We start from the raw sequence: 24,370 nt of genomic DNA, 5'->3' as shown, positions 1-24,370 counted from the left end.
CAGTGGGCCACCAAGCACCCTGTAGTGGTCCGTGGGCCTGAACTCTGGGGAGGCAGTAGTTCATAGTGGGCCGGTTACATCACTTTAAGTCATAATAAGTGGAAAACAGATGAACTTAGGAATCGAAGAATCAAACAAATTATAACCAATATATGTACAAATAAAAACCTGATTGGTTGTGGTCCTGCTGCTTTTTTTTTTTAGTTCACTGTGACCGGTCCACCCATATGCAGAACGGTGTTCCGGCAAAAACCTGTGGGTCTCATTCCGCTTCCAAACGAACCCTGGCTGCTGGTGGGAACACATTCTGTGATGAAATGAAGGAATTCATCAACAGAGCTCACTTTCCTCCTCTTCTAGCAGCACCTTGGTGCTGTATCATCAGCAGAATCTGCCTCTTTTAATGTCTGACTCTACAGACTCTCACTTCAGCACCACAACCTGCTGTAAAATAAAATAATAGTGAAGCCCCGTGTTTGATTTGGATCGGAACGTATTTTTGGCCAAACCTCAGCGACATGAGAGGTTAAACTTAAATGATAAACAAATCCTAAAGAAGTTGATCTCAAGTAAGGTTTATTATTGTCGTTGACTGTGACATCGCTAATCCAGAGGTCCAGTGAGATGAGTGAGGTTTGGTTTCAAATGAATCACAAAAACCCTCAAAATGAACGGGACATCCCGAGACCAAAGGCAGTGCAATATTTTCAATGAATGTACTGATGTACTGCAGATGTACTGCAGCTCCAAATCACAGTCCACGTTGACCTCACGCATATTTCCAACTCTGCCCACTAGTTAGGACTCCGCCAATCACACGATACCACCAGGCTTCCTCCGAGTCCTGTGAAGCGCCATTGCATCTCTTCAGACTGCAACGTCATTGGACAGTTGTACACGCTTGGAGGAGAACACTAACTGCCTGTTCTGTTACGTCAGCTGACAGATGCCTGCACTGGCCAGCATCACGCTGAGTGATGGGGGGAGACGAGGGGGCCAACCAGCCCACCCAGAGAGAGTGAGGCCAGTTCTGCTCTCTTGGACTTCCGGCCAAGGATGGCTGTAGCATCACAGGGGATCGAACTCATGACCTCCTGATGATACGGCCAACGCTTAGACAGTTGTGCCACTCGAGAGCCCTCTAGTGTACGACGTTATTTAACGCAGGTTTGTTACGGAACGTCACACTAAGTGGTTTGTGATTGGTCGTTTTGCACATCAGTCAAACGGCTCTTTTCTGTCAGAGACGGCAGTTCGTGAAATCCTAACAGTCTGGTTTACACAGCCGTGTTGAAGACCTTATAAGAGTACAGCTACGTTCTCAGTTCCAGGCCAAAGTGGCACAAATCCGATTTTTTGCCTTGATGTGACACACAAATATGATCTTTTCAAATCAGATCCGAGCCAGTTTCATACGTGCTCCTAGACCGGGTAAATATCCAGGACATGGTCCTGAGACTGGATCAGTATTTTGTTTTCACCATCTTCCAGTGTTAATCTGACCACAGCACCAAACATCAGCTTAGTGCCAGTAAACACTGAAAAAGCCTCAGACCTTTTCCTCCTTTGCCTCGCTCTAATAACGAACAGCTGAGAGCTGCTCAAAGTGAACCATTTGTTACACCGGTTGGTTTATTTGTTGTTCATGACGGATGTGGTTCGTTCGCATGACGTTACTGATTAGGATGTGCGCATGTGGTTCGTTTCAGGACGCCGGTTCACATTAATGACACATTTGAGTCACTTTTTTACACAAATGTGACCCATCGAGTAAGAAGGATCAGATCTGAGCAAGAAATTTGGAATTTAGCAACAAAGCTTGCAACGTGAGCGTAACCTATATTCACACGTGCGCAGGGGTGCGCAGCTTGGAGCGGAGTTGGTTTGAGTTTGAGTAGTATTTCCGCTTAAATAAAGTACTTTGGGCTTTGTGTTTAGCAAAAAATCTGATTTCTTCTCTCTCGTCCCGCCTGTTTACCGCAGTTTTTAGCACTGCTGCATTTCAGGCACCATCACTGACCAGTCGAATGCTGCCCACAGCGCCCACTAGTGGATTTAGTCGTCAGCTAGTTGACCAGTCTGTGCATCAGTGGTAACCAACAGGGCTGTTTAGCAAAGAGCCAAAACCGACTAAATATTGCAGAATGCGCAACTTGATTGATTAAAATCTGTGTTTATACCATTTAAGTGTGGGGAAAAATAAACGGTGTAATGTTTTTCAGTGCTACTCTGTTAAATATTTGCTGGCTTCACCACTGAAAAGCGACATGATTTGGGAAATAGCGGCGCTAACAGCGCTCGTCTGGGAAATGTAGTTAAACTGAAAGCTTCACTGCTTTCCTACTGCCCACTACTGCCCAACGCTGCATACGTCTACACGTATTCTGAAGCATATAGGAAAATACTGTGCTCAGTTACTACACGTCTCAGCGGTGATTAGATGGCGCTCCTCATGCAGAAGGACAGTGGCCCAAAACACACTCTACTGGGAACAAAGCGGTTTTCACAGCCAGGAAGTGTGAACTTCTCCACATTTGGCATGACAGTGAAGCCCCAAAACACACAGGCAATAAATATGGCTACAATACAGGCCCAGCAGGGCCTGACCAGGGACAAAACATCTGCTAATGTCTCCACTGCTGTTCAAAAGCTGGAATCACTTGACATATTAACAGTTTTTGCTATTTTATATACAATAATAACTTGCACAGTGTGGTTTTTAATATTATAGATTATTTACCAAAAGATATTTTAGATATATTTCAGGAATTCTCCAAACAAGAAGGTATTAAGTGCTAAATAATGTACTGCAGTTGGCATCTGTTGGTGTTCAAGTTATCTGCCTTGATGTTTTAAATATGACGAATATGATGAATTCTGGATGTTATTTGTCTAATGTTACACAGCTTTCTCAAACATTTTAGTCTTTTGCAGCTCCATTCATTACTTATTATGATCTTATTAATTTCTGTCATTTAGTTAAATGTATTTACATTTACATGTTAAACATAATTTATTTAATTTATTTTTTTACATTTATTTGTTATGTTTTTCAATTGAATTATATTCAAAGTTCAAGAAAATCCACTGTTGAAAGGACGAGTTTATTTTTTAAATTCATTAAAAGTATGACCTTTTTAAAGTGAGTTGTCATGTTAAATAATCTTGATCTTAATACTGACCAAAATAATCATGATTATGATTTCTGCCATAATTGAGCAGCCCTACTTCCAAGTGTCCTAACAGTTTTTTGAAGTCTGTGAAGTCGTGCAGCACTAAGAGATAAGAATGATTTTATACATTCGTCTTGAAGTTGGTTTTACTGATAGACACTAACTCCAGACTTTTGACTGGTAATGTATGCGTCAGTCTTCAGGCCTTTAGATTTAGATTAAATCAAAATATCATTTTTATGAGGAATTCACTAATAGAAATGGCCAAAAATGACTTGGAAGCAAATCCTGCTACATTAACATCCATTCAAGTTTATCTTTCTTCTGTAAAGATAGGAGATTTTGTTACAGCAGTGATGATGCAGAACCAGAGGCTCATAAATGTTGTCCAAATATTTCTGGAGCTCAGTGCTGCTTTCTACTGACAGATGCTCTGAATAGGTTCACCACTGGAACTGCCTGGTTCCTCCTCCCCTCCTTCATTCTCTGCCTCTTTCTCTCTGCTTTTCAGATCTACCCAGGCTCAGTGGAGCTGATGCAGGTTATTGAGGAGTTCATCCACATAGTCGGCCTGGGCATGAAGGATTTCCACAACGCCTACCTGATGACCGGAAACTTGGGTAAGGCCTTTGAAGAGCCTCCAGCAAATTAGTGGATATTTTACAGTGGACATAAAGTCTTTCTAGCAACAGACTGTGCATGCTTACATTACATGGCAGCATTACTCTGGATAAACATGTTAGACTGTCTTCACTGCCCAAAGAAAAACATACGTTTTTTATTTTTACTTCATTCATTAGAGTACAGCAGCTGTCCTTTACATTGTGTGAACATTTCGTGATGAAGGGACCAACAGAAATCTCTTTATATTAGCTCACATTGAAAGTAAGCTTAGAATTTTTCTAGTTGTCTTTGGACACATGGTTCCTAAATGCCTTCGGTGTACGATTTTAAGAATGTGGAGGTTCTGCACACTCACACGTCTCATTTACCATAGTAATTCACCCGCTGAGAGATTCTTAGCTCCAAAGAACCAGCTTTATTTTTGGTGCATGCTTACGTTAACATAAACAGCACACTGCATTTATTTAATTCCCAGTCAAAACAGCCATTAAATATTCAGGTATTCGTTTTTCAGTGCCAGGAAACACATATTTCATGTTATAAAGTGAGACTCACTTTCAGTTCCTCAAAGAATCTGCAGACACACCTCCAAAGTTCAGTCTTAGAAGCTGGTTGATGATTTTCTGAAGTAATCAAACACATTCAGTGGTGTTGAGGTCTGGACTCTGGGGTGGTCAGTCCATCGTTCAGCTTCTTTGTTTGATTAGCTTTGTGTCTGTTTCCCCAAATGAGAATATATTTCCAAGCATTTTTTAAAATGTGTGTCAAGTCTGACACAAATTAAATTCATTAATGACATTAATGATTTGGGTTTGAATAGACCAGCACATAATATCTAAGGTCTGAATACTTTATTATCTTTTAATTATTTTTAACTCTGGGAGCGCAGTTTGAACTAGCTCTGTGGAGTGGTCCGTATATTTTTAATGGCATGTCGAATTTTCAGTAAACACTAGCTACACTACATGGCCAAAAGTTTGCGGACACCTAGTCATCCATTGTATTTACCAAAATCAAGACTATTTAAAAGGAGTTTGACTCCTCTGCAGCAGTGTTGGCCTCTACTCTCTACTCTGAAGTGATCAAACACATTCAGTGGTGTTGAGGTCTGGACTCTGGGGTGGTCAGTCCATTGTTCAGCTTCTTTGTTTGATGTGTCCGTCTCCTTTTCTCAGTGAGGTTCTTCTTGATCAGCTACACATCCTTTCAGACCCACAGCGCTGAGTCGTCTTCTCACAGTGGAAGGATGGACAGAAACACCTGTGGATGTTTTCAGATCTGAAGCAGCTTGATTTTCTCCTCTCTCTCAGAGATGAAAGCTTTAAGCGCTGTTTATCTGATGGGGGCAGTTTTGGGGTCGACCAGGTCTTCCAGGTGGTTGCAAGGAGGCACATTTTCTCTGTAGTGGTTTGAACAGTTTTGGAAACCATCACTCCTTTTCCTTTGACTGTCTCCTTCCTTATGCTGGAGAATTATCTTATATCCTCAGGAACATCTGAAAAATAGTTCTTAATGCCCGTTTTGACTAAATGACTTCTGCACAGTGCTGCACTTAATCAGCAGCTGCTCCAGACTTGATTGGCACATCCAAAACTGTTTGAGCAGTTAAGAAGTATTCCACGTTAGCTAGGTTAGCTCCTGCGTCTGTGATGATTTGCTCAGTTGGGCGGCCCTTAGCAGCTCAGAAAGTCAATTCTGTTTACCATCAGTAATGGAAGATAAATGGTGCATGGAGTGAGAGGAGGAGCCAAACAGCAGTGAGTCGATAATGTTAATTAAAATCAAGCTTTTTCCACTTAGTCGGCTAAATTCCTGTGACAACACCCACAGCTGATTTCAAAGAGGCTGTGCTACACAGCTGTGTTAACGGCAGAGAGTTCAGTTGCTCAGATCGCAGGAAACGATTTCACTGAGATCACTTGTTATCTAAGTATGGCATCTCCCTGTCCATCCATCCATCTATCCATCCATCTATCCATCCATCTATCCATCCCTGCTTTATTTTACTCAGGGCTGGGATGTAACAGAATTGGGAGTACATATTCAGAATACATAAATGAAGTATTTATATTCAATCCAAGTTATGTTTTGTAAAGGCAGTATTCAGAATACCACTAATCTTTTACATTTTTAGGACAATACCTTTTGAAACAATGTTCAAAGAAACACAAACAGTGGTTGTTTGTTTACTTTGGCAAAACTAGGCACCAAACATGGATGAACATTGGATGAGCTCAAAAAGAGGATCTCGATTAACGACTTCTTTACAAACACTCTCATAATCTCAGCGTTACTGAGCTCTGCTAAAGCCTGAGTAGACTGATAAATCAATGTGATGATCAGTTATTAATCTCAGTGTTACTGAGCTCTGCTAAAGCCTGAGTAGACTGATAAATCAATGTGATCAGTTATTAATCTCAGTGTTACTGAGCTCTGCTAAAGCCTGAGTAGACTGATAAATCAATGTGATCAGTTATTAATCTCAGTGTTACTGAGCTCTGCTAAAGCCTGAGTAGACTGATAAATCAATGTGATGATCAGTTATTAATCTCAGTGTTACTGAGCTCTGCTAAAGCCTGAGTAGACTGATAAATCAATGTGATCAGTTATTAATCTCAGCGTTACTGAGCTCTGCTAAAGCCTGAGTAGACTGATAAATCAATGTGATCGGTTATTAATCTGTGTTACTGAGCTCTGCTAAAGCCTGAGTAGACTGATAAATCAATGTGATCAGTTATTAATCTCAGCGTTACTGAGCTCTGCTAAAGCCTGAGTAGACTGATAAATCAATGTGATCAGTTATTAATCTCAGCGTTACTGAGCTCTGCTAAAGCCTGAGTAGACTGATAAATCAATGTGATGATCAGTCATTAATCTCAGTGTTAATCTCACTGACGTAGCCACAGCATGTCCAGCAGCGACACTGAGGTGTTTAAAAACTCCAGCAGCACTGCTGTGTCTGATCCACTCACACCAGCGCAACACACACTAACACACCACCACCACGTCAGTGTTACTGCGGTGCTGAGAATGATCCACCACCCAAATAGTACCTGCTCTGTGAGGGTCCATGGGGGTCCTGACCACTGAAGAACAGGGTAACAAAGTATCAGAGAAACAGATGGACTACAGTCTGTAACTGTAGAACTACAAAGTGAAACTATACGGTCAGTGGAGCTGATAAAGTGGACAGTGAGTGCAGAAACAAGGAGGTTGGTTTCATAAAGAGTGTATGTTCATGTGTTCTGTGTGCTGTTGGAATTAAACAGATGATGTATACAGAAATGTATTCGCCTGTTCTGCAGTCACAGTGAATGACACTCTCAAGGTTCTGTCGCTCTTAAGATGTGGATTAGTTTGGCATAGAGTGTCAGGTCAGGGCTTATTACCTCTCTCAGCTTTTGACTCGTGCCAGAGTGAATAGAGCTTCTCAGAACCGGCCTTTGTGGGTTGTGAGTTCTGAGAAGAAGCGATCTAACGTCACAGAGTCGCTTTTACAAGTGAATATTCCATTCAGCAGCAGTGAAGAGTAAGAAAGTACATCTAATTTGTTTTTGTAGTATCTGCTATGTACCGTTTTAGAAGTCAAGAGTCATTACTTTGGCTGTACAATTCAGATGTAAAAACGTAATTACATGCATAATAAGGTAGTGAGTGATGCGGTGAGTTAGCTTTGATAGAGCTTTAATAATCTGGAAAGTTTTTTTTTTTTAAATATGCATCAAAATATCAAATAATATAATTTATTACAGTGTTTGTACTTTTTATAGTTCGCACAAGTTGTTTTCATGGCTGATGATGGAAGCCTGGTAAATTCAATATTAATAACTTCTTGCTTGCGCACTCGTGCATTGTTCTTCAAAAGGTTCTTGGGTTAAGAGAATGGTTCTATTTTAAACCATGAGTTCTATCTAGAACCATGTGTATGCTTGAATATTTGTTCCATGGTGAAATGGTTCTTCAGGCTGATGGAGAATGTGTTCTATAGAGCTTCCATTGTTACAAGCTTGACATCATTACAATAGCAGAACCCTTTTTGGTGCTACCCGGAACCATTTTCAAGAAGGTTCTATATAGAAACATATACAACACATTCTCACGTTCTGAAGAACCAGTTTACAATGCGTAGAACTATTTAAGCATGAACTGGTTCTATATATAACTCATGAATCTAAATAGAACTGTTCTCTTTACTAAAGAACGCTTGAAAAACTTTCAAGATGTTATTAATATTGAATTTCAGCAGGTTTTCTTTATCAGCCTTGATGGCTACAACTTGTGTAAAGTATAAAAAGTAAAAATAATTTACTACATCATTTTATGTTTTTGTGCATATTAAAAAAATACATTTAAGCATGAAATAGTTCCATATAGAAATCTTGGTTCTAAATAGAACCATTTTGTTTACTAAAGAATCTTAAAAAGCCACCTTTTTTAGTGTAGCTTATTGAAACATTCTGTCAAAAGTGTAGATTATAAACTGTAAGTGGAGTCGAACAGGATATTTTTCATCATGATTTGAATTGGATGAGAAGTTAATTCTTATTTCTGTGGAAAGGAAAACCAGCCTTTACATTTGTGTCATATTTGTCTTTTCTTGGCATCAAAACAAAGAAAGTTAGAATTGCATGTCGCTGTTGTCGCACAAAAACCTCGTATCTTCAAAATGGTAAATTTACAGGAGAAGGAAAAAACATACTCTACTTTTAATGGAAGTCAGTGGAACCAGGGGTTTTTCCAAGTTATTTTGGGTCATTTCTTTCAGTCCATTCATCACAAAATTTACACACAATGTAAAGAGTAACAGGCATTTTCAAATTATGATAAAAGCTAAAAAATGACAAAAACGGAGATACGAGGTTTTGTTCCAGCAGCAGTGATATGCAATGGCTGTGGACTGTAATTCACTGTGTAGCTCCCTGTGTAATTAAATATATCAGTGCTGTACTGAGACCACCTTTCAATCTATTCATTTTCAGGGAAACAAATATTTAACAGAAAATCACGCGTTATGAAGTGTGACTACTTCCCTTTATTCCAGCTTCCATTCTTCTCAGGAGCCTCACTTTCAGTTCCTCAAAGAATCTGCAGACACACCTCCAAAGTTCAGTCTTAGAAGCTGGTTGATCATTTTCTGAAGTAATCAAACACATTCAGTGGTGTTGAGGTCTGGACTCTGGGGTGGTCAGTCCATCGTTCAGCTTCTTTGTTTGATGTGTCCGTCTCCTTTTCTCAGTGAGGTTCTTCTTGATCAGCTACACATCCTTTCAGACCCACAGCGCTGAGTCGTCTTCTCACAGTGGAAGGATGGACAGAAACACCTGTGGATGTTTTCAGATCTGAAGCAGCTTGATTTTCTCCTCTCTCTCAGAGATGAAAGCTTTAAGTGCTGTTTATCTGATGGGGGCAGTTTTGGGGTCTACCAGCTCTTCCAGGTGGTTGTTAGGAATCCCGTTTCTTTAATAACAATTTCACTTTCTCCTCTCTTATGCAAGTGGATCATCTGTTCTCAGAAATATCCCCTGAAAAATGAAGAGCTTGTGCTTAATGGCTGTTTTGACTGGTAATTAAATAAATGAAGGGTGGTCTCCGTCTTCTGTACTATAATTATGTACATTACGTTTGAATAACAGAGCAAGGCGGAGGTCATAATTACCGAGCTAAGTACATTTAAAAGCAAGTGCTTTTGTAGCTTAACTCAAGTGGACATGTAAATAGAGTGAATCATAGGATTTGTGTACTTTGGTCCACCGCTGGTTTTTAGGATAGGAAGGACTTCGGCAGAACTTTAAAAGCTGTTAACAGATTTAGCAACATGTAAATGGCTGGAGGGCTCCTGTTAGCTACCCATTTTACTGATAGATGCTTTCAGCTCAACAAGCGAGATGTGGACTCATCAAGCCTCCATTAGTTAAAACTGCAGCAGGTGATATAAGAGGGAGAGCCTCGTTAAAAGCAGCCCCACACGCTGTAATGATTCCACCAAATCCATTTGGGATGGAGCTAGGAGGGGGAAAAAATACAAGTAATGCTTCAGTGCTTTCGTGCTGCTCATAACTCTTCTCCCAGGGAGCAATTTGGCAAAGAGATTGCACTCTTTCACATTCTGCCCTATTGTGCAATCAATGACTTATCATTATCCGTGGTTTATTGAAGAAAAAAGATATATACATGCATTAATTTCTAGCTTGTTGTGAATAAATTGTGTTTGCTCACAGACTACTGAAGTGGTGAATGTGCAAATATATCTAATATCCGCTTTGGGTGGGAGTTTGCAGGAAAAAAGGGGTTTTCTATAGTGCAGTATGAAAATGCAGGATGCTTGTTGGCATCAAAATCAACATTTATAGTTGATATCAGAATTTGTCTGCTGTGGTTTGCTCTGAAAAACATCTGACATACAGGGATTTATGATTCCACAATGCAGAGAACAGATTTCAGATATTAGCTGCCAAATTTGGGGATTTGAGGACACCATTTTAAACATTTTGCATAATTTCTCCTTGCGTTATCTTTTCGTGAACGATAGCTATCCTTTGCAGAATTCCTGTCGTGAGTTTGTGTACATCCATACACTGCAAAAATAGTACCTTGTTAAAATAAATTATCCTAATTCTAGTCAAAATATCTAATATTTCTTATACTGAGATGGTGGTGCACTGAAAATAAGATAATCTGGTTAATTTTTAAACATTTCTTACCTGTTCTAAGTGATTTAAATCAACCAAAAATATCTTGCTATACTGGCAGACACTTTGGCTGGTTTCAAGCACACTTCTTAAAACAAGCAAAATTATCTGCCAATATAATGAGAGAAATTTACTTATAAAATCACTTAAAACAAGTTCAACCCCAATTCCAAAAAAGTTGGAACACTGTGTAAAATAAATGTAAATAAAAACAGAATGCAATGGTTTGCAAATTTCATAGACTCACATTTTATTCACAATAGAACACAGAACACATATCAGATGTGAGTGAGACAGTTTACCATTTCTTGAAAAACGCCGCCGTCTTCTCTGGGCCAAAGCTCATTTAAAATGGACTGAGGCAAAATGGAAAGCTGTTCTGTGGTCACATTAATCAAAATGTGAAATTCTTTTTGGAAACCATGGACGCCGTGTCCTGCAGACTCGAGGAGAGGAACCATCCAGCTTGTTATCAGCACACAGTTCAAAAGCCTGATGGGGTTGCATTAGTGCCTATGGCGTGGGTAGCTTACACATCTGGAAAGACACTATCAATGCTGAACAGTATATAGAGGTTTTAGAACAACATATGCTGCCATCCCGACAGCGTCTCTTTCAGGGAAGGCCTTGATTATTTCAGCAAGACGATGCTAAACCACATACTGCATCATCACAACAGCATGGCTTCACAGAAGAAGAGTCCAGGTGCTGAACTGACCTGCCTGCAGTCCAGACCTTTCACCAGTAGAAAACATTTGGCGCATCATCAAACGAAAAATCCGGCAAAGAAGATCCAGGACTGTTCAGCAGCTACAATCCTACATCAGACAAGAATGGGACAACATTCCCCTCCCAAAACTCCAGCGATTGGTCTCCTCACTTCCCAGACGTTTACAGACTGTTGTTAAGAAGAGGGGATGCTACACAATGGTAGACATGGCCCTGTCCCAACTCTTTTGAGATGCGTTGCTGACATCAAGTTCTAAATGAGTTGGAAATGGTAAAATGTCTCACTTTCAACATCTGATATGTGTTCTATGTTCTGTTGTGAATAAAATACAGGTCTATGAGATTTGCAAATCATTGCATTCTGTTTTTATTTACATTTATTTACATTTTATACAGCATCCCAACTTGGAATTGGGGTTGTAAAAAAATATTTGGAAATAAGTGAAATAATCTTAAAATAAGCTTACAACAATCTCACCAGGAGAAATATTTTTTATATTGACTATATTTGAAATGATTCTACTTGAGAAGACAAAAGTTTTTGGAGTGTAGCAGCTTTAAATGGTTGTAGGTTTGCTGGTTTGCTTGTTAATTATGGAGAATCAACCATTAATATGAAAACAAGAACACACAAACACACTGCAGCTTTTTTGCTGTTCTTCAGCCCCGATGAACTAGTGATCATCAGATCAGTCGAAACTGGTTGTACCACTATTAATACAGACTGCTATACTCTACATGCCAGTGGTCACCAGCCTTCTGTATTACACAAACCTCTTCACTCTGAAATCTGATCAGTTTAGTCTACATGACGACTTCAGTACAGACTGAGTTTCGGACAGTAACAGACATGACAGCTGATTGTTCACTTTGATCAAGTAGGTTAAGATTTCCTAACTGGAGATAAGAGGCTGTAAGATAAGATAAGATTCCTAAATCAAGGAAGTTTGTGAAAAATCCTATCTTGACCTCTCAGATCTTAACTTGGGACTAAGAGAGGAAGTTTCTGTAATAAAGTCCCTGACTCCTGTAGACTGTAGTTTGAACCACCCTCTGCCTCACCTGCTCAGCTAAGTACTGATATTTAATGTTATTTATGTATTTATTCTCATGTTTTCACTAATAAAAACTACAGAACACAGTTTCTGTGAAGACACTGTTAATAATATCCACATTATCTTGGCTGTAACTGTGCTTTGTAGTTTGTATTGGTTAAAACTTTTGAATAAACACATAAATAACACAAATATACGGAGCTCCTAAGGAGCCGTGGTTAAAAAAAAAAAATAAATAAATAATGGCATCGCGTTCCCTCGCAAATGTTTTGTGTTCCCTTGCAAATAAGATGCGTTCTCTCGCGAATGTTCTGCATTACGATGCAACGGTTTGCATTTGCTTGCAAAAGCTGTGCTTTGCTTAAGCTCACACACGAAGCAGCTCATTGAATTTTACGTTGATCTTGGATTGAAATATAAAGACATGTCGCTTCTCAGAAACAAGCATGATTCTGCTGTTAGTGACTCAAACTGAGGCTGAGGTCGAGTGATCGAGGTCCTCGTACAGTAAAAGCTACATTTACAGAGGCTGCAGAGAGCAACAGCTGAATAAACTCAGCACAGACAGGCCAAACTGGGAAAACAGCTTTTAACATCAGCTATGCTAAAAACAAAGCTCTAATGTAGGCAATGTCATCACTGGTCCTATGTTTGCTTGCTGTCTGGCAAGCATATATTTTGCGAGGGAACGCAATGTCATGATTTTTTTTTTTTTTTAACCACGGCCCCTTAGGGGCTCCGTACAAATAAACAGCAATACAGTTTAAAAACAACTTTGTTTTTAAAAGAGAATAAAAGCTTATAATATTAACACTCATTTTATGTTGTGCTCACTTAACCATTTCCAAACCCCCCTCAAGGAAGCCCATTTCTAGCTATCATCTAATACCTAATTTGGCCAATCAGTGCTTTATTATGTTAAAGGGGAACTCCACTTACTTTTCAATTTGTCTGTATAATTAAATGGTTAAGATGTAAACAAAGTCATTCAGGTAGGTTTGGTGTGAAACGATCTGTTCTACAGACTCAGATGTCTCTACAGTGGTGGTGATAGGAACCAGGGGTCGCCATGACTACAACACAGATATAGACATTTTATTTACTATCCAGAATCACCAGTGAACCTACACGAGTCTTCTGAGTCTATATGGAATGTTGATGATGGAAAATAGTGGAAAATCTGGAATAATAAGTTTTCTTTGGGGACTATTTTGCCTCACAACATCCTGCATGTATCCCTCCACCATGAATGGATTCAAATAAATGAATTAACAAGGCCAAAACCTTATCACAAAACTATCATAAAACAGTGTCTCAGTCATCAGGCAGTGAATTCATAACCATTTACTGTAGTAACTTTCTGTGAGGGAGCTTTTAGAGGTGGACGTCTGGTTCCTATCACCACCACTGTGAACAATTCTGACTCGGTAAGTTTATCTAGAACAGAGCGTTTCACACCAAACCGCTCTGAACCACTCTGTATACATCGCAGTGCTTAACTTATGCAGATGTTTTTAAATTATATGGAGTTCCCCTTTAAATCAAGAGTGCTGGTGGTGGGTTTCAACAAAACTATGAGGGCACTGAGGAGAACCCTCTGTTCTTCTAACCAGCTCCCTGTATCTTCACTGCCTTTTGTGAAACATATTCCTTTTAACTGCATTAATGCGTGAATGTATTGAAATGTTAGATGGTGTTTTACAAGCAGAAGCATACGTACTTCTGAGATATGAGGTTTTATAGTGGTTTAGAGTGGTAATAGCGTTTGTATTTATGTTTGGGCAATTCCAATATTTATTCAAACGGCCTTCGTATTGCGTGTACTGTACAGAAGTAATCTAATGGATACGTTGTGCATTGATCCTTGAGGGATTTTTATAATGCGTATAATGTTTTCTTCAGGGTAAAATGTGCGCACACTTGATAAATGACCAAATAAACAAACACAAAGGCCCAGCGGTGACCTGCAGTGAGCCGAATTAGCTTATCAAAACTCGTAAAAGTTAAACAGAAGCCGGGAGTGGATGTCAGATTGATAAGTGGAGACGTTGCGCAGCGCGGATGGGTCCGTGTTTGGCTCGACAGGGAAGTTTGATGTTGTTATGATTATGGTTATGAGTGCAGGAACGAGAGCAACAGCCATTCTTGATGTTTTTCATTCGGTTATCGGATCAAATCAATGCCTTATGCTGGAAATGTTCATTTCATTGAATATGGCTTCACATTCATTAGTCTTACGGTCATGCTTAGCAGACGTTTGGGATGTCTGGCAGTGCGACATCATAAATCAGAAGCCATATCAATTTACAATGCATTTTTTTTGCTATTTAAAGGGCTTGTGTTGTAGGAAAAAAGCTGATTTATTTGGGTTTTATTAATAAATAATAATAATAATAATAATAATAATAATAATAGTTTGTAGGTTTATTGTACCATTCACTCCCCATTTATGGAAAATAAGCTGCCAAAACAGTTGTGCCAATTGTGAATTCAGTGTTTTTGTGATGTCACAAAAAAGAACTAATTTACATATATCCAACTTTTCAGTTGACAGCAGCTTAGCCCCGCCCCCTCACATTGAAGCTATAAGGAGCTGGACTCCTTTTGTGATCGAGGCCTAAAACTGGGCAGCCTGTCATTTACATATGAGGTGGTGTGCAAAAGGTTTGGCGCCCTGGTCTACATGTTTTGTTCACTTTTCTCAAAAGTGTTGGCGCCCCTGGTCTAATTACATGTTTTGTTACATGTACATCCTCTGCATTTAGCACATTTAATTTCACAGTCCCTGTTTATTCGATGAATATAACATATATGGGTGAAAAAAAAATAAATATATATATATATATATATATATATATATATATATATAATAAATATATATTATATAAATATATAAATATATAAATTAAATATAATTTAAAAAAATAATACGTTAAAATGCCATGTTTAAGCCTGCTCCCCATAGAGGGTCAGCCAAACTTTTGGGGTGTTCAGACTTTTGCAAACAACTGTATCAGTCTTAAGGGCACAGCAAGAAAAGCAGCTTCTTTATCTAACATTGGAAAAGGACTGTTTTTGGTACGTAAACCCACAAAAACATCAATAGAAAAATAGGATTTAAGCATAAGTCAAGGCATCATTATTGATTTAGTCGAAATCATAGCTACATCAACATTCTCATCATATGCTCCAATGCTAAATTACCTTCCCGCACAATTAGCATCTGCTCGCTTTGATTAAAAGGACAGAAACGGTGGCGCCGCCCTAGCCGAGTGGAATTCATCTGGCTCTGTAAGATATTGCTGCATCACTTCTGGCCTGATTTATGACGCCACTTTGATACGGCAATAAAGAGCCTCTGTCACCAGGCTGCTCTCTCTGCTCCTCACAGTCAGATAACTCTGATTGCTTAAGCTCCATTTCTGGAGCTGAGTTTGTCCAGAAATGGATGCCTCTGAATGGCAATAGCGCGAGCTGTCAGACATCAAGGCGTTTAAGGATCATTCAGGAATGGAGGTTAGAAGAATAGATGCTTATTGGGCTGAACGATTTGGGGGGAAATATGGAATTGCGATTTTTGTGACCGATATTAAAACTGTGATTATTTTCTAAAAATTAAGCTCCAGCCTGAAACATCATAGATGAATTTTGGGGTAAAGTCTTCACTTTAGCCAATATGAGTTTCGGACAGTCACTCCAGGGAAATGTTTAGATAAATTTCAAAAATATCTCTAATTGTAAGATAATTTTGAGACCCTACACTCTTTTTTTTTTTGAGGGTTCTTCAATAAGATATAAAGAATATAGAACCATTTAACACTTAATGAACCATTTGCATACTTAAATGGTTCTCTGCATGGTGAAATGGTCCTTCGGATTGATGGAGAATGTGTTGTAAATCGCTGCTGTCGGAAGAAAACCAATCTCCAGTTTTTGTCGTTTTTCAGTTTTTGACATATTTTGAAAATACCTTTTTGTCCTTAATATTATGTATGAATTTCATGATGAATGGACCAAAATAAACGGCCCAAAATGACTTGGAAAAAAGTCTGTTTGCATTGACTTCCATTAAAAGTAAAGTAGGTTTTTTCTTTCTCCTGTAAAGCTACCATTTTGGAGACATAAGGTTTTCTTCTGACAGCAGTGATATGGTTCTATATTGGACCTTTTTAAAAATGGTTCTGTATAGCGCTGAAAAGGGTTCTGCTATTGTTCTGATGTCAAGCTTGTAACAATAGTAGAACTGTTTTTGGTGCTATATAGAAACATAGACAACATGTTCTCTAACAGTCCTTGCAGAGAACCATGTAAGCATGCAAATGATTGATGGAGAATGTGTTGTATATGTTTCTACATAGCACCAAAAAAGGTTCTGCTACTATCACAAACTTGACATCGTAACAATAGCAGAACCCTTTTCGGTGCTATATAGATCCCTTTTAAAAAAGGTTCTATATAGAACCATATACCACACACGCTCTGAGCTGAAGAACGCTTTCACCACATAGAGAACCATTAAAGCATGCAAACGGTACTTTGAGTGTTCATAATTCTATATAGAACCACTGTCTGAACTAAAGAACCCTTGAAGAACCATCTTTTTATGAGTGTACATTGAAGTTTCTAGCATTTTAGTTTTTCACAGTTGCAAAGTTAAGGTCAAATTTACTCCTTTTTAAAGTGACGTTGTTGATTATATTGGATTGAATTAAAATTGCAGCTCTTGCGATTTGAAAATCAAAAAATTACGATTTCAGTCTAAAAATAATTAAACACAAGTTCCTTTGCAGTCCTAGCACATTCTCCTTCCCCACAAAGTAATCCAAGTCTAAAAAGCAGTGGCTTGTTAGTGACCTCCCAGTGGGTCTCCTAGAATGTCAGAGCTGTTTGTTGGAGAACTGACCGTGATGGAGGGCAAATAAGACAAGCAGCAACGTTTTGTGCTCTGGGAGTACTAAATGAAAATGTGAAGTCATCATGCTAGACCCTTTTCCACCGTGCCAGTGCCACAAAATGCCTGATATAAGAAAATCTCTGACCATTAAAGTGGTCAAAGCTCAAACATGGTCAATAAACCAAGACCGAAGTTTGCTTCTTTAGCTTTACACTTGAAGCTACATGGAAGCTTCTGGTTATCCATCTATGATCTGCATGTCCGAAACTGTGTCAGGTTATTAATTAAGCTCAAACTGTGTTGTTTCTGCCACAGAAATATAAAGTAACACTTCAGTATAGGCCAGGGGTCGGCAACATGCAGCTCCGGAGAAAAGCAGAATTAGATTTGTAGGTAAAAATAAAATAAACCTCCTTTACAGTAAAATAAAGCTCTGCTGATCGTTCAACACAGTTTAACAATAAATGGTCTTAAACTCTGGAGTTAATGTAGAACTGCTGATTCACCCTTTAACCCTGAAGATCAGCGCAGACTGCTGGGCACCATAGCAACCCAGACCACAGTCTCGCCTAGCTAGTAGCTAACGAAACAGCAAAGAGAGAGATTTAAGATGAACATCGATAATTTAGAGACGAATGGACTGATTTGCTTTTATAATCACTCCAGCTGGTTTCCTGATACGTTTAATCTGCAGTGAAAAACTCACACTAAACACTAAAGTTGCAAGGCTGAAGTTTCTCAAATTTTCCTGTCCCACCTTAAATGGTGCAGCAGTTACATTCTGGCACCTCAGGCAGAATTTAAGGTGGAACAGGAAAATTTGAACAAGAAGCTGGGGAATAAGACGCGAATTCAGCCTCGTAAAAAGCTGAATATTGAGAGACATTTTACAAGAAACTGTTCCACTTTTGAGGAAAAGTTTCCTGCTGGAGATGCGAGAAAAGCGGCTACAGCTGAACTAAAGTTTAATGCAGAACAAAGTGAGTCTGTATTTTTTTTTTTATATTATATTTTTATCCTATACTAGAACATCAGCACATACTGAGACATATTTACAGCCAAGATGGTAAAATGGATATAAAATGTTGTGGCTCCCAAAGTGGTCTGATTTTTGTTGAAAGGAAAAAATATCTCCTTTAACGTTTGGGTTGCGACCCCTGGTTTAGGGAAACCTTTTAATGCCATTCCATCAACCTTATTAACCCTTTCCAATCCAGCAGGTGGTAGTTAACTGGTTACTCATTGCTACTTGACTGCACAGCACACGAGGTGAATTAAGCATTTTCTACATCACATTTATTTGTGTTTTATCCAGGAGGATCTTGTATGCAGCCCTTACCTGAGCGTTAGGCCTATTTGTGCTGAACTCTGTAGTGAATCAGCCCTCATGAAGCTCTTCTCCAGCCTCGAAGGGGAATTCCACCAATTTTAAAAAAAGTTCTGCATAACTCAGAGTGTGAGATGTAAACAGAGATATTCAGAGTGGTTTGGAGTGAAATGGTTCAGATGTCTCTACAGTGGTGGTGATAGGAACCAGGGGTCGCCATGACTACAACACAAATATAGACATTTTATTTACTGTCCAGAACCACCAGTGAACCTACACGAGTCTTCTGAGTTTATATGGAATGTTGATGATGGAAAATAGTGGAAAATCTGGAAAAGTAGGTTTTCTTTGGGGACTATTTTGCTTGAGAGCATTCTGCATGTACCCCTCCACCATGAATAGATGCTTAAAATACATTTTAGGCCAAATTCTTACAACAAAACTATCATAAAACATTTCATTAAGCACATTCTGTGTAGACCCATTGCTCAGCTAAGGCTGATGCTCAAGATTATGATATATAATATACTATTAAGTGCTCTGGAAAATGCCTAATTTACTGTAGCTATTGGTGTGAGCAGCCAGCTCCTGGATTTTTAGGCTTATTAAGTGCATCTTAAGGGTTCCCAAGCAAATGAACAAATGTATAGACATAATGCAGGCCTTGAAATGGCTAATATACTGTTTTTAGCTATGCTACATACTTTTGTCCGTTTTTATATACAGCAATGTGTCATACGGTGTCAAAAAACGCCTTAATAAGTCTATAACTGGATGACTCAGTGTGGTTTGAGGCAAGTGTGTAATCATTTATGCATGCAGTTTGCACAGTGCTAATCAGTGGCCATAAGCTTCCATTATACAAGCCTCATAGCCCAAATTAAACTTAATAATAAAACTATAGAGGCACATTTCATATGCCAAACGTCTGGGCTGACTGTCTTTAGGGAAATGTCTTACAGTCAGAATGAATACATTGGACCTAGCATAAGGAACATCTAGAATGGTGTGCTGGAACAGCATGTGGTGCTCCCCAGACGCAGAGCGTTTAACGTGTGAACTATGACGAAATTGCCCATTTATAGCCATTTTCAAGCCTGTCATTATGCTGTATGATACAGTGTCTAGACTCGTTAGTCACAGGTGGGAGCAGGTGCTACTAACGCCTCTTGGGCTTTTTCCCTGAGGAGCGTAACCCACCACAGACATGCATGCAAATACAATTCCTCTCCACAGAGGGTAGCTGTCCTGTAAACGCATGAAACAACATTAAGAGAGCTGATATTGTAGAGTGTTGTGATCGTGTTATGTATCTGACTAATTATGACATACGCTGGACTTTATTCATCAAAGTTGCATAAAAAGGGGGCAGGCTTGACCACCTTTAATGATGCTGCCCTGCGTCTGATTCATGAAACTTTTTTTCCGACATGGAAACGAGTGGAAATTCGGGCACAACCAGCTTAAGCGCGTGAAATCAAGTGCCAGCCTGCCAGCACCTAATTTACATATCATTTACATGAAGCACACCCCAATTCGTGCAGAGCCACAAAACATAGCATTCAGCAGCTTGTGAGCCAATGGCTGCACTCGGAGGCGGAGTTTGAGGTCGCTTGGTGGAGGTCGCGTGGTTAGTTTTGTTTTTTTACCTATTTTCCTTCGACTTTCTCATTCATTCATTGGAATAATAACCTTTACATGCTCCTAAGAAAGAAACTGAACACAGTGGCAGCTTTTGCTGCAGCTGTAAATGTTTGGTTTTAGGATTGGAAGGATGGAAGAGTTAAACTGATGGTAGGAGCACAAAAGTAAAGAGTGGACAAGTTAAATGCTGATAGATTTGTGATTATATTTAGTGTCGGAGGTCTTTGTGTGATTTTCTGTTAAATATATAGCCGTGTGCAAAAGTTTAGGCGCCCCAGGTCAAATTCTGTTTTGCTGATTTTGTAAGTGAACGTAAGTTATCACCCCCTCTACGGAGATTTGCTGAATTTAACATATTGGAAAAAAGAAATGTGCACTGTGCAAATATTATGGCACATTCCACATTTTATCTCCAATATCTTAAACCTAACTAAAATAGCCAAAAAAATGTTTTTTAAACTTAGTATTACATAAACGAAAGGGTGGTCCATGTGAACCAGGTGAACTAGGGGGTCTTGGGGTAAGGTGACGTTTGCAGAGAGATTATTTCAGGTTTGATCTGTCCTCTTTAAATATTCTTTTTCCTGCTTGGCTTCTGGATAGTATTTAAAGCCCTTTTTTCTCTGCACCGCTTCACCCACCATCTTCTCCCCTCACTTCCACCCCCCCTGTGGTTCCACACAATATGCCCTGTGACTAACACTCTGCCACTCACAGCAGCTGGCACTGCCAGCCTTCTATTACACACACACATAGGCACAGTGCGCCTCACACCACCCTGTGATTTTAAGCTTGCTGTTAAATCATCTTCACCTAAGCCTCAGTGCACACTACTAGCCCCTTGTTGATTGCACCACACACACTCAGGCACACACACTGCTTATACAAGCTGTGCTACAGTGACCTACGCTAGTCTCCAAATCAGTTCCTGCAGCAGTAGAACACAAAGAACCACCAGCATTGACAGCCTGAATAGCTTTGTGTGCTCTTTTATTAACCCTTTAGTGCTGAGGCAGAAGAGTGTGCTTGCAACTGCTCCTTTAAGACTGATAAATATATATATTGCTTATGTTTTAACAATAGTGTGGCTATGAAAGACGTAAAAGAGACACATCCTACATTTTACGGGTCCTCTAATGACATTACTGTCAGCTTTTATACCAAAAAACAGTGATTCTGATTGGCTGCCCTGGACTATGCCTTATTTAAAGAGCAATCTCTATATATATGTATGTATATATATTCCATGACATCACAAAAACAACAAATTCAAAACAGGAAGGAACATTTAGCTTTCTATGACAAAGACTGGTACATATAAATGACTGTACTTGTGGCTTTGAACATATGCTGAGGTTGTGACATGTTTATGTCGATTTATGCACCAAAAACAGGCTTACGTGACCATTTTTCAACCTCTGTTTACTGCGCCTTTAAGATATATGCAAATGAGCTCTGTTCTGATTGGGCCTCAATCAAAAAGCAGCCCTGATTGAAACACTGAATAGGAGACTGAACAGCAGACTAAATAGGTGGGGCCAAACTGTAGGCCAAATAAGCGTCTATATGTAAATGTGTTCGTTTTTGTGACATCACAAAAGCAGTGAATTCAAAATGGGCTGTTTTTGCAGCTTAGGGTCCATATATGTGCTGTATGCACCAGTGTGTGTTTATGCATGGCATTAAACTCTTTTAAAAAACAAGAAAAATAAGAATTTCCCTGATATGGGCTGTTTAATAACTGTTTAATGTGACTGGTGTCACATTAATTTTGGTATATATTGTAAAGAGCGTCTAACAAAGCTGAAAATGCACAGAAAACACGCGCACAGGAATATACTTCGCACTTTAGCCACCTTTAGCTGTTACTCTGACGAAACATGTCAATAACAGGGCGTTAGAGATTTGGATTCTAAATATTTGTGCATCCAACAATAAAGGCAGCATCCTTCTTCTTTTATATAGTGATAGAAAACAGCACATAGGCAGCTCCGGTTTCACGTACTGATACACCTTACAGCCCAGCACTGATGTGCTCATATTGCAGCTACTCTGGGGCTGATTTTAAGTTCAATGGGACAAAAACAAAGTATTTACAAAGACATTTTAGGTCAGAAAGGGTTAAGATACAGTTCTGAAGGTAAAACACTACTCCACACCCCTCAAATCTACCTTCATTCTAACATTAGAGTCATATCACAAGCATAACAGTACAAATAGGCCTCCACAAGATAAGCACTGCGTGCTAACCTGCCATAAATATCACAAACGTTTATGGTGAATAACCATCCCTGCAGTTGTCGAAGGCAAATGGCACATTTGATTCGCGGCGCAATGACGCACAGTTGTTTTATTGTTTGCATCCATGTGTGAAAGTGTTTGAGCGCTCATACAATAGAGCGCCAGCCGTATTGGAGAGGCTTCTGTGAAGAATCATGACAAATCAATGGCAATTCCAACTGCGAAAGCTAGCCCACATGTACGTCCATAAGTGTTAGACGAAAGTGGATTAGTGCTTGGCAACTCCGGTTGACTGGAGAGGCAGACAGAGGAGAGATGCTGTCGCTGGGGCTGAATTTATGAGCCTGGCGTTCTCCGCTAAAATCATTCTGTCCCAAGAGCCACACCGAAAACGCCACAAGTAGACGTCTTGCCACCAGGCAATTCGTCATCGCTTCCCTGCACTCTATTAGGGTCTAGAGGTAACAATGCTGGCTCCTGTGGATGATTAGGTCTTGTGCAGAGCTGAGCAGGTTGCCACCTTTCCTTTGAGCATCACACCATTTCCACTTTCACAGGTTTGCGAGAACATCACACTGAATGTGAGAGGTTGACTTAGATTTAGGTAGGAATGGGTGAAGAGCTAAGTGGGTCTTCAAGTTGCTTTCTTAAGAATGTGGATGTGCACTTATCAGCAAAATTATGTAATTACTTTTATGTAATTAGTTAAAATATGTATGTGGACACCTGGCCATCACACCTATATGAGCTTGCTGGCGTTCCATTCCAAAACTATGGGCATTGATTTCTGGGAAATCTCTTCTGGGAGGCTTTCCGCAAGATTTTGGAGAGTGTCTGTCGGAATCTGATCACAATCTAGTGGGGTTCAGTGGGGTTGAGGTCAGGGTTCTGTGTGGCCACTGGAGTGCCTCCACACCGAACTCATCAAACCATGTCTTTATGGAGCTGCTGTGTGCACAGGGGGTCAGTCATGCTGGAACAGGAAAGGCTCTTCCCCAAGCTGCTGACACAAAGCTGGAAGTAGATAACTGTGTAAAATGACATCACTGGAACTGAGGGGCTCAAACCCTGAAAAACAGCCCAGCTCATCATCCCTCCTCCACCAAACTTTACTGTTGGCTCTGCATTCCAGTAGGTAACGTTCTCCTGGCATCCACCAAACCCAGACTCATCCAGCAGACTGACAGTAAAGCGTGATTTGTCACTGTAGAGAACACGTTTCCACTGCTCCAGAGTCCAGCGGCGGCGCTTTACACCACTCCAGCCGACGCTTGGCATTGCGCATAGTGATCTTAGGCTTGTGTGCAGCTGATTGACCATGGAAATCCATTTCATGAAGCACCCAATACACAGTTTTTGTGTTTGTGTTGTGTACCACTTTGTGGCTGAGCTGTTGTTGCTCCTGGATGCTTGTATTTCACAATAATAGCACTTACAGTTGTCTAGGGCAGATCTAGCAGGGCAGAAATTTCACAGACTGAACTAACCCTAACCCTGGACTTGTGGCAAATTTGGCATCCTATGAAAATGCCATGTTGAAAGTTACTAAGCTCAGAATTTGCAGAAAATATCTTATGAATTTTTATATGTAATGCTGACAGTGGTAAAACAGTGTGAATTTTAGTGTGAATACACATTCGTTTGGGACTGCCGTCTTTCAGCGTCCTGCACGTACATCCCCAGCATGAATATATTTCCAAAAATATGTTTTTTTGACCAAAAGCTCAACACAGAACTATCGTAAAATAATGTCTCCAGCACCAGCCACCATATGCAAAACCATTTTACGCAATATTTTTGTGCGAGGTAGATTTTAGAGCCATTAAACTCTTCAGACGTCTGTAACGAGGACAACACGAGCATGGTAGCTTGATCACGTGGTCACATTAATGTTGACGTTAGAACGGTAGTTGTTTCCCACTAAATGTTATGCAGTGATTCTAAACTCCAACCTAAATTCATTCCATTGAATGATTTCTACCGGTGTTCTGTAA

The 24,370-nt window shown here is 39.7% G+C and overlaps 1 protein-coding gene across 1 annotated transcript in view; it reads left to right on the top strand.

Moving 5' to 3' along the window:
- Window positions 1–24,370, top strand: part of adgrb3 (adhesion G protein-coupled receptor B3) — a 994,217-nt gene that overhangs the window by 206,600 nt on the left and 763,247 nt on the right. The window contains exon 12 of the mRNA XM_036583352.1: window positions 3,685–3,793. Within this exon, the coding sequence (XP_036439245.1) occupies window positions 3,685–3,793 (109 nt within the window). The remainder of the gene's footprint in view (window positions 1–3,684; window positions 3,794–24,370) is intronic.

Source organism: Colossoma macropomum, unplaced genomic scaffold (assembly GCF_904425465.1).
Source record: "Colossoma macropomum unplaced genomic scaffold, Colossoma_macropomum, whole genome shotgun sequence".
NCBI classification, from domain to species: Eukaryota; Metazoa; Chordata; class Actinopteri; order Characiformes; family Serrasalmidae; genus Colossoma; species Colossoma macropomum.
The sequence above is the reverse complement of the archived record's forward strand: the minus strand, read 5'-3'. Positions and strand labels throughout refer to the sequence as shown.